Source organism: Carcharodon carcharias, chromosome 9 (assembly GCF_017639515.1).
Source record: "Carcharodon carcharias isolate sCarCar2 chromosome 9, sCarCar2.pri, whole genome shotgun sequence".
NCBI lineage: Eukaryota > Metazoa > Chordata > Chondrichthyes > Lamniformes > Lamnidae > Carcharodon > Carcharodon carcharias.
In genome coordinates this window covers 132,420,347-132,431,248 of record NC_054475.1, presented here as the reverse complement: position 1 = coordinate 132,431,248, position 10,902 = coordinate 132,420,347, and the positions used below count along the sequence as shown (strand labels likewise).

At 38.0% G+C, this 10,902-nt stretch overlaps 1 protein-coding gene across 3 annotated transcripts in view; it reads right to left on the bottom strand.

Moving 5' to 3' along the window:
- Nucleotides 1-307: 307 nt before the first annotated feature.
- Nucleotides 308-10,902, bottom strand: part of LOC121281924 (non-POU domain-containing octamer-binding protein-like) — a 58,489-nt gene continuing 47,894 nt past the window's right edge. Inside the window, exons 11-12 of one of the 3 annotated variants that reach the window (XM_041195137.1) lie at nucleotides 2,700-2,757; nucleotides 308-437 (exon numbers count right to left, since the gene is read on the bottom strand). In XM_041195137.1, coding sequence (XP_041051071.1) covers nucleotides 2,731-2,757 — 27 coding nt within the window. In that variant the 3' untranslated portion in view covers nucleotides 308-437; nucleotides 2,700-2,730. Of the gene's footprint in view, nucleotides 438-2,699; nucleotides 2,758-8,609; nucleotides 9,577-10,902 lie in introns of those variants that run through there. The other 2 variants (XM_041195133.1, XM_041195134.1) reach the window with 2 other exon arrangements.

Sequence of the window (10,902 nt, the reverse complement as noted above, 5' to 3'; positions counted from 1 at the left end):
TTAGAAACAGAAAAGACAAGCACATTTCAAATAAAGGTACATTGTTTAGTTACAGTTTTGATTATATTTAACATTTCCCTAAAGGGTCTATTCTCATCTGTCCCCTCCTCCACATACAGATTCTGACTGGCAGCTTAACTGGAGATAAGGCAAGTTCTACAATATTTAGAATTAAAACTATAAAAACAGATTTTCCTTCAGAGATTCTTTCATTGTATTTCAGTATGAATGCAATCGCAAATTTCTTGTATCTATCAGTTTTCTTCAGCCAAGTAGAGCCTTCCATTAAAAATACATTTTTCTATATGTATTACATATACTTAAAATTATGTAGGAGTTACACTTGTAAAAGGAAGTAGAATTAAGTTTATACCAATAATGGATCTTCCAAGATCAGAAATGCTTCACAAGCATTGTGGTGAACGTCACTTTGGGACCTAAAACAGGAATCAGAAACAGTGAAGAAATTGCTCCTCCAATAAATGTAAATCATTAGCCAGTTAATTAAGTGCAAAGTAATCAATTTGCAGATCAGACTACTTAAAATGACAAAAAGGCCAAGTTAAAAAGTCAAGCGAGTTTGTACTGAGAAAAGACAAGAAAGGAATTTAGCCTGAGCACAAGTTCAGCAGCAAGACAAAATGAACAAATTCGCTAAGACCATGGTAGGCAAGTGAAATTAATTGAGTTATATTGCATGTAGTACTGTAATTGGGGGTATAAAAATAGTGGAAATCAGGAACTATAGTGTGTGCAACATATGTTATTCCAGAAATTTTAATGTTCAAAGGAATATGTACACATGGAATATCACTTATTTTGCTACAGCACAAGAACACTGAACACAAGGAACTGCTGGCTGTGCTCACAACATAAGGCAACACATTCCAGAAATTGGTCACCCAGATTGAAAACAATAGTAAGGAGGAATAAGGTAATCACCTGTGAGAGAAACCTGAAAAGATGAACACTGCTCAGTGTTTTACCCAAGGAATCAACACCTATGAACATGACCAAGGCAGACACTTTGGAAAGTAACCAAGAGCACCACCAAAAGGTTGATGAAAATCTAAATCTCCTCCTTCAATCAATTGTTGGTGTCTAATGTTTCACTGCTTTCACTTTATAAATGGCATGGAGGACAAGCAGATTAGTCTAGCAATCATAATCTACTTGATTGCACAAAGTTTCCAATAAGGACATAACAATAAATCAAAAATGTCTGCAATGGAAGGCAGACCAGAGGTCATGGCTCATGTTTGACTATGATGCAGACCTTGTAGAAAGGATGAGTTGTGATCTAAAAAACAAGGCCACACAAGCAAACATGTCCATAATGTGATGAGAATGATGTAGGAAAATTGGAATTTGTTGCATACTTCCACCTCCACGACATCAAACGTCTTTGCTCCTCCTCACTTATTACAACTCTTATCACTGCATTTATCTACCCCAATTACCCATGCCCCATCCTGTATCGACTCAGACTCATATTCCTGTCCTTGCTGGCTAGAACCCAAAAACCGCTAATTAAAAAAATCCCACCCTCATTTAAATTCCTTCTCAAACCATGCACCCTAATATATTGCAGTAGTGCCTTCAGAGTTCACATTATTGAATTCTCCCCCTCAGCACTGCCATTGTCCACTCCCCTCGCTTCCTTCAAGGACCTCCTGGTCACCCTTAACTTCTCATTCTTTGTCTCAACATCCTGTCTGATTATGCTTCTGCAAAATCCTTTGGGAATTTTTTTTCTATGCTAAAAGGAACTAATTGGGTTGAAGTAACTTCAGATTCCCAGGATACTTGGACAAGTTCTGGGGCAGGGCAAGGTAGCCAAACTGGTAGTGCCTATGTCTTCCACCAAGAATAAATAAGGCACGGCAGATAAATGAAAAAACAAAAAGTGCCATCGCCGGCACAACACAATTACCACATAAAAACAAATGTTCTGAAGGAATGTTTTCAATATATTTTAAATAAACACAAGCACATCAGGAATGAAGGGCTGATCATCTCAAACTGGGCTAACAGCAGAGAATGACCAATTATCGACAGGGTATAAACAGCTCACAAAGATAGAGGTACAACGATGGATGTAGTGCTTACATTATTGATAAATTTAGCTGTAAAAAAAGGTTGAGGCAAATGGGGAATAAGGTTGAAACAAAATGGACAACAATAATGGCAGCAAATTAGTTGCTACCGGCTGAAGACCACTAACTATGGGGTGGGGGTTGGGGGGGATCATTGGGATAGAACAGGAGGGCAGAAGAACATGCCACTTCCGATCAGCTCCAGTGGAATGGTACACATCAAACATCATCTGGTCTAGTAACAGGCTGCATGTGAAAAAATAATTCAGAAGTAACCAGAGACTTTATTTTCACTCATCTATCTCTCATGCCCAAGACTTTAGACCTAGCAATTCAGGAATTGCCAAAGTTGATTATTTGTGTCAAAGCCTTGGCAAAAGAACAAGGCAGTGTCAAAGCCTTGGCAAAAAAACGAGGCAGTGGTACAATACTCAAAGATTTAAGTCACAAGAAAGGTCTTGGAGAATCATACTTAAAAACAGAACAAATGAAAACAGACTAGAAAAACAATGCCATATTTATTATTTCATCGTTTTCCTTTTTTAAAAAAGCCCAGCAATACCTAGACCACATTAATTCAACTAGAAGTAAAAGCAAACATACTGAGTGATGGAGGCAGGTTCGATCAAGGTACTCAAAAAGGAATTGAATGGCTGGCTATCTGAAAAGAAAGAATGTGCAAGGTTACGGGGAAAGTGTAGGTGAGGAGACTAGGTACATTGCTCTGAGAGAGCCAGTACAGACTCAATGAGCTGAATGGCCTCCTACTGCACTGTAAAGATTCTGTGATTCTGTAAAATGATACATGGAAACAAAACATGAGGACTAAGACTCATAAATATTTATTTTCAAATCAATTTAGGAAAAATGAAAGACCATCTAGAGGGAAATAAGAACCTGTTCAACCATACTGATAATAGGAAGGTCAAAGAACCAGATTTATGAAAGTTTAAACTGATTCTATACAATATTGTTACACAGATTTACGGCACCAAAGGGAAGCTTTCAACCCATTTTGTCTGGGCTACCTGAGCAATAGAGCAATTCAAAACTTCTCCCATTTCCCTACTTTTTCTTCGTCCACTATTTTTGTCCACTTCAAACATTTAATATATTGCCTTCAAAATGCAATGGGCTTTTCCAGCAGTAAACAATGATATGGAAAGCAGCATGGAAAGAAATTTCTCCTAACTTCCCTTCACACAGGGAAATTTCAATTTATGACCCCTCTATGCTGACTCGCCAACCAGAGATTAAGTCTGTTAGAATACTTCATAATTTTAAAAACCATTGTTCAATTTTCGCTGATTTCCATATTCCACAGGAATAGCCCCATAACTTCAAGTCTCTCCAAACTGCATTTTCCCATCCCTTGTGCCTAAACACTGAATCAACACTGTCCACTCTGCAGGTTAAATTTTGAGAGTTTCAACTTGGCAGTACAGGATGGTAGCACCCCAAGTGTCATGGCAAATGACTTATCACCTCATCTCTGTGGCTACCTCAATCCCCCCGTTGGCGACCAGCCATCTTGACAGTACAGGACAGGGCATATGCCTTAATCACTGCCGGCTCCTCTTTGGCTGGGCCACCAAACAGGAGTTGGTTTTTAATTTTGTGGGGGCAGAGTGGAGTAGGTGTGATGATCTGGTGACCACTCCACCCCACAGGTCCATTTTCTTCTAACCCATCTGCCAATGATGAGGCAGCCTGAAACTGGCAGGTAATGCTTGTATGCAAGCAGCCATTCAAGTACCAACAAGTTCCAGCCCTAAATAGATTGTGCTTCCGCTGAGACTAGCCAGTAAAGTGAGAATCTACACCTGTTTTTTTCCTGTAACGCAGATTCCCAAACTGCATGCAGCATTCTAATTGCAGTGTAACCACTGCATAGTACAAGCTTATCAGCTATAAATCCAGAACCCAAAGGAGTGAATGTTTATGGTTTTATCAAACCATAACTTTAAAGGATTTATGCTTGCACTTTAGGTCTGTCACTTCCTCCAAAACCCATAGCACATTGTCATTTAATTCATATTCTCAATCCTCATTTTTCCTCAAAATACATTACTCTCTCCACTTCCTCAAACATCACATCTGCCACTCAGCTGGGACTTTATCAAGCCTGAGTGATGCCAGTTTGTAACACATACTTCAGGGGCCATTAGCAAATCTCATATTATCCAAATCAAATCATTTATTTATATTGATGTCTTTAACAACAAGTACACCCAGCACTAGCCCCTGGGGTGCACTATATGTCCAACCCATTTCCAATTCAAGCAATACCCATCAAACCTCGAACAGTTTCCTGCCCAATCACATCCATACTTCTACATTTCCTCACATACCACAAACCCCTCAACAGATGAAGTCACAAAATTCAGGTAGACAACATCTAACATTCAATATGCCTATATGCAATTACTCCTTTAGCTTAAACATTAAATTGGTCAAACAGAATTCAACTCTACCAAGTTCGACTGGTTGGCCTCAATTTTCCCTTTCTTTCCTCCAAATGCTCATTAACTTGGCCTCAAATTCTTGATTATCAAATATCTGCCTGCAATAGAAATCTTCTAATTTATCATTCCCTTCCATCTTAAACAGAGGCATTATACTGGCCATGCTTCATGGTATAATTTGCAAATCTATTGAAAATTGAACAATCAAAACCATTGCTTGCAAACCATTTCAACAGCCTCAAATGCCTGGCATCAGGGCCCAGTGACTTTTACACCTTGACTGCAATTTCAAACTAATTCCTTATCCACACATCTCTATTAATTGTTCCATAGCTTCCAACAATTTCACCTTCACTACCATTTGTAAACCTGATGCAAATAAAACTAATACCACCTCTTCTTCTGCCACAGCTCTAACCTCTTTCAGCCATTATTTTTACTTCTTAAAATTATAAGATGCCTAATATTTCCTCTTAGCACTGTAATCTCCCTTTTCGCCTCCCTACAATTTTCATATTTATTATTTAATCGCATGTTTTAGTTTCAAGTTTGATGAGTTTTAATCTCCACTTAACCCTTCTTTTGATGTACTCCTTTGATCTTAAATAGCTTTCTGGCTACAATCCATCCAATTTGAATGTTTTTACTGATCAGTACCCATACATTGCAATTTCTGTTCCATTAATTTGAATCAGATACCATCCAATCTCATTAATTTAGCCTTTTCCAGGCCAACAGTTAACTTTCCTCAATTCAGCAAACTTTGCTGTGGTCACTAATTCACAATTGTTCTCCAAATGCCAACTGTTGCAACTAATTTCCTAGAATTATAGACCATTACTTCCTTCCTCTAGACCAGGGATGACCAAGCTTTCTCAATCTTGGAGCCACATACATAACCTTCAGATATTTGAGAGCCGCAAGACATGGACAACCTTTACAGAGACATCTTTATTACTACTAGTTAAACTTGTGCCCTCCCTTCCGACTCAGTCCCTATAAACTCACTCATGCCCTCCTCCTATTCCATTCTCCCCCCTACCTGGATTTCACCACCTTAGCCAGACGTGGGAGAGCTGGAAAGGAGAGAAACACTTTTAAGGGCACCACCGCCCCACACCCACCCCTTCCAATTCCCAGTCCCCCTCTAGCCCCGCTCTCATCCCAGTCCAGTGGCATCAACTCCCATAACCAAGATGGCACTAGACAGATGATCTAGCGCAGGAAGGCGTTCTGCAGGGTACACGTGCGAGCAGCAGCTACTGGGGGCATTGCATCGCCGAATCACAGAAATAAGAGTTGGACAGGTAGGGACCAGCTTGATTCTTCAGAATGATCCAGATTAACTTCACAGCCTTAACAACCACCCCATTTCATCTGTGAAGCCATACTTTCTGTAAAAAAATGGGGAACTGCACTTGATCTGTAGGAACAGCTGCATTTGGCTGTCCTTGCTCTGGACACACTGATCTTGGAAGCAGTCTTAGAGGAACACCTATATTAAATATTACCTGTATCCCAGGAAACAGAGGGATAGTCAAAAATCACAGATGAGCAAGATGTAGCAGACATATCGAATCAGTCATCTCACACACACAAGGATTGTAGACAAACTCCCATAATAGTAAATGTGCTAAATGATCCATATCAGAGTTTGTTAATAAGTTATGCAAAACTAGAGTCAAAACATCCACTAGGTTGGGAGACTTTTTCTAAATTCCTTGACAATTGGTGGATATCAGTGAAGCTTTGGCTGAAGTAACAAAGATGTGGATGTAGGCAAATCTAGTTCTGATATTTAAAAATAAAACTTATGCTTTATGAAACAGCTAATTTGAGCATGTCTTCACTATTCATGTTGAATTAAACAAATGCCTGAAGACATCCCGCAGTTTGCGACAAATGAACAAAAACACCACAGGTATCAGAGAGCATGATTTTAGGAATAATGCAGGTCATGGCTGGCAAAACTACAAGAAATCCAAGATACAGCTAGTTCGAGGTAGCCAGTAGTTTACTTGGATTTTGAAAACAAAAAATTAATGTGAAATTAGTAGAGAGGATTAAGGCTGATAGCTTAGTTGACATTGTTTAGGTTGACAGAATTTGATTGACAAACGAAAGACAAGGTGATGAACAGAAAGTAGTCTTGGGGGGGGCGGGGGGGGTTGAGAAGAGAACTAGTGGCATTGTTGTTTCTGACCACAAGTAATTATAATTTGGGAATATGGAACCAAATGTCTGTGATATTACCAAATTTTCTGACAGCATAAGTCAGTTTGCACAGGTAATGCTTAAAAAGCTGATACATTATTTTCAGAGAAACTTGGATCAATTGTGTAAATGGATTAAGATATGGCAGATGGATTTTAATACGACTAGACGCATGAGTATACATATAAAAGGTAAAATAAATATGTATATAAAATAGCTTCTGCTAATGGTGAAAATAAGAAAGGGATTAGGGAGTCACAACCAGACAACGAATGCAGGTTAAATTAGGTAGTACTATGGTACACTGAACAAGTCAGAACAAGTTACAAGCACGAAGCCAACTTCAGAGAACAGCAGGCAGTTTTAGTCACCCCACTTCCAAAGGGATATAGATGCGTTAGAAAAATAGCTAACATAAAACCAGGAAATTTGTAAGCCTTGTACGGAACAAGTTATGAATAAAAAGATTGTGATTCAAGAGAGAAAACATGATATAGATCTTCAAAATAATTTAAAAATACAGATAAGATTAACTTTGATGTGTAGATTATGAGAATAGTCCACAAGTTCAAAAACTTCAATCAAAGTTGAAGATGTAAAAGCTTTGGGCAGGACTATGGACATATCATCAGAAATTCAGATGACCAGTTAATTGACACCTATAAAAGGGAGCTGGTTCATTGTTGACAAGGAGAAATGAATAAATGGTTGAGGGAGAAAAATTCATTAAGTTAAAAAAAAAGATGGCGGGAACACAGGGTAAAGGCTCCAAGTTAAAACATAGACAGACATAGATGGAATGAACTGATGGGACAAGTTGCCTTTTCTTGCCCCAGGCTGTCCTCAAAATGGCAGTCCAATCATTTGCCTTGAACCTAGCCCAATATTGTAACATGCACTTTTAAATTTTACAGTCATAGAATCTTGAGTTATTTACAGCACAGGAAGCCATTCAACCCATCAAGTCCATGCCAGCTCCTCACAAAACAATCTAGTTAGTCCCACTCCCCTGCTCAGTCCCTGTAGCCTTGCAAGCTTATTTCCTTCAAGTGTCCAGCCAATTATATTTTCTGTAAATTTTTTCCAAAAATTTCACATCAGTTAACAAAACTTCAAAATACATGCATCTTTTTCCTACTATTTTATTGTTGCTTTTTTCAACATGGCTTCAATGGCCCAACAATACTAGGGCATACACAATAAAAAGGCCCGCGATGCAACTTAAGTCTGTTCTAAATTAGCATTCACCATCTGGGCTCTCGCAACTAATTGCTATTTGGCTGAGATACCAGAGGTTTGAGAGGCCCAAATAATCAGTCAGCACCTTCATAAATGGATAAGGGGCAGTGAGGAAAAAAAAGTTCCATTAAAATGCACGTTTTTAATGGCAACTGCCAAAATATTTGATATTAAGGTTTACTTATTTGGTTGGGGAGTGAAAGGACTGACTCAACAATTAAGCAACTTCATACTGGACCATGATAAAGCCACTTACTAGTTGCCTGGTTATTGTGAATTGAAGTTTGGATGATAGGGAAACAAATTTTTATCAAGATCTTAGACATAAGTCAAATAAAACCATTGGGTTGCTTAAAACTTTGTAATTCTATGGACTGTTTTTATAAAAAGAACTTCTAATCCACTGTTCCACCAAAACTGCAAGTTAAATTAGAAATTCAACATTCCTACCAACTCTCATTACCCATGCATCTAAAAATGCTAACTAAAATCAGGGAATACAAACTTTAAAAAAATAGACACTGCTCCGAAATGGGTAACAATACAATAGAACAAGATACAATTAGGGTAGTAAATGAATACATTACAATAGAAAGATTGCTGAGAACTTTATTTGCATTTTGAAGTGTGTATTGGAAGTTATACCAGGCAAGTTAAGACAAACCAGAGGGTATCAAGCTCAAAAGGTGGGTTTATATTTGATTTACTTTTCCTGCAAGTTAGGCATGTTTTCCTGGGACACTGAATTTTAGGTTCAAATGTCCCATTCTACAAATACAAGTCACTCCTGTTATGGTTTCAAATATTTTAAACTTTTGAACTAGCAAAAACAATAAGCCATATCCTTAAAAGCGAACACAGCATGGTATTGTAAATGAACCTGGAATCCACCTATTTTATGCCAAAAACTTAAGCCCATTCCACATTCCAACATAAACTCAAATGCAAACCCACCAATATCCTACATTTCTCCTCCCTGCTATATTTAAAATACCAAACACATCAGCATAAAGCCTTCAGCAGTAGAAAATAAAAACACATAAGCCATTTGAGATTCCAATTTTACTGTCTGTAATCACTTTTAAAAAAAAACAAAAATCACAAAATACGAAATTGTTCCAGAAGATTGTTTCATTGGAGAATGTTGCTAGAGTAGCTAAACAAATATCAAAATAGTAACATCTCAATGAGAGTTCGTGTCCAAATTCTTTGCAACGTGTGCATTACATTATGTACATTGTAGATTACTGAAACATATCATGCACATTTACCAAATACATCCAACAGGAAGTTAAAAGAATATTTGAAACAGTAAATTACTAAAGACCTTATGTACTAAAGCTCATTACAATGATACAATCTGCAAAAATACTTGAGGCAATTTTAAGTGGAATGGCTAAAGGCTACTGTATTTTTCAGGTCTGTAATTAGTATCTACGACGTTTGGCTGAACCATACTCTCCTTGATTTCCACGGGGAAACCCAGCAGGGCTGCCAACCATCTGTCCGCCCATGTTATTTGCTTGACCATCCATATTTCCAGGAACAAATCGATCATTAGGCTATTAATTTAGTTAAAATATGTATGATAGGACATTAGTGTTCATTGCAAGTCCCACGTAGATTTAACATTAGGCAGGTTGAGAATCCCCCATTGGAACGATGAAAGTCAGCAGAGTCCAGAAGTACCGATAAAAAAAGGGAAAGGGGTAATCATATTAGACTTACAAGGTATCAGCAAACTTAGGGAAACAAATTAACACCTTCCTCTTGCCATCCGTACACAGTATTTACTAAAACCGAATTTCAAATGTGTGTAAAATGTAAATTAAATTAAAGAAAAATAAAAGCCACCTACTCTTCCAAACTCCAGTCAGTTGGTCAACAATCATGGGCCTACACACAAATACCTTGTGGTGAGAGTGCATCACTTTTATAGAATGATATGTGCTCCAAGAGCATTTTATGACCTCAGTTCACTGTGTCATCAGAATAACATGCAAATTTTAATTACCTTAAATAATAGCTAAGGTAATTGTTTAGTGCAGTTAGCAGATTTATCAAATGTTATGCATGACCCCTTTATAGAAGTGCATTGAAAGAACCAGGTTTGATTTTAATGCCTCGGTTCTCAAATAACCTGCAATTGTCTGAGTAGGTGCTTCTATAAAACTGCTACAGGAGTCAATAATAAAAACTGGAAAGGGGAGGAAAATTGATGAAACAGCAAAACTGGTCCTCAGATTGTTTGCACAATTCACTTTCAGTGCAACACGATAAATACACAGAACAAATATGGAACATACTTGTACTGCGGTGGCCCAAAATGTTTAACCTTTAAATTGGAAAGTCCTACTGAAGCATAACACTCCCTGTTAATTACACTATTATGAACAATACAATCTTATATTTCTCTTTATCCCTGCTCTTCAAAAAAAAACATGGGGTTTCATTACAAGTTGAGCCAAATATACAAATGGATGCAGGATGCGTCCAGCTGACATTTCCACTTAAAATATTCCAAACATTTTATAATTAGTCACACACAATTCGCCTTCCTGATCATGAATGCGTCAATGTGACTTAATTAATTCACCTCCCACCCCTTTTGTGTGTCAACTTAAAAAAAATCTTCACCAGAATAGCATCAACTTCAGCCATTAGTAGATCTAATATGAAATTTGAGAAATCCCTCAGTAGTGTATAAGGCACAACCTAGAGTAATAGAGACCTAAAAGTTCCCAACTGAGCTGGCAGAAGTTCCAGCTCTGGTGCCCTTGGTGTCTCTGGGCTAAGGAACGGGCCTCATGAGGGGGAAGGGAAGAAGATGGGAAAAATAATTGACTTATGAACATGTAGCTGCCCCAGTTAAAAACATACATCCACGT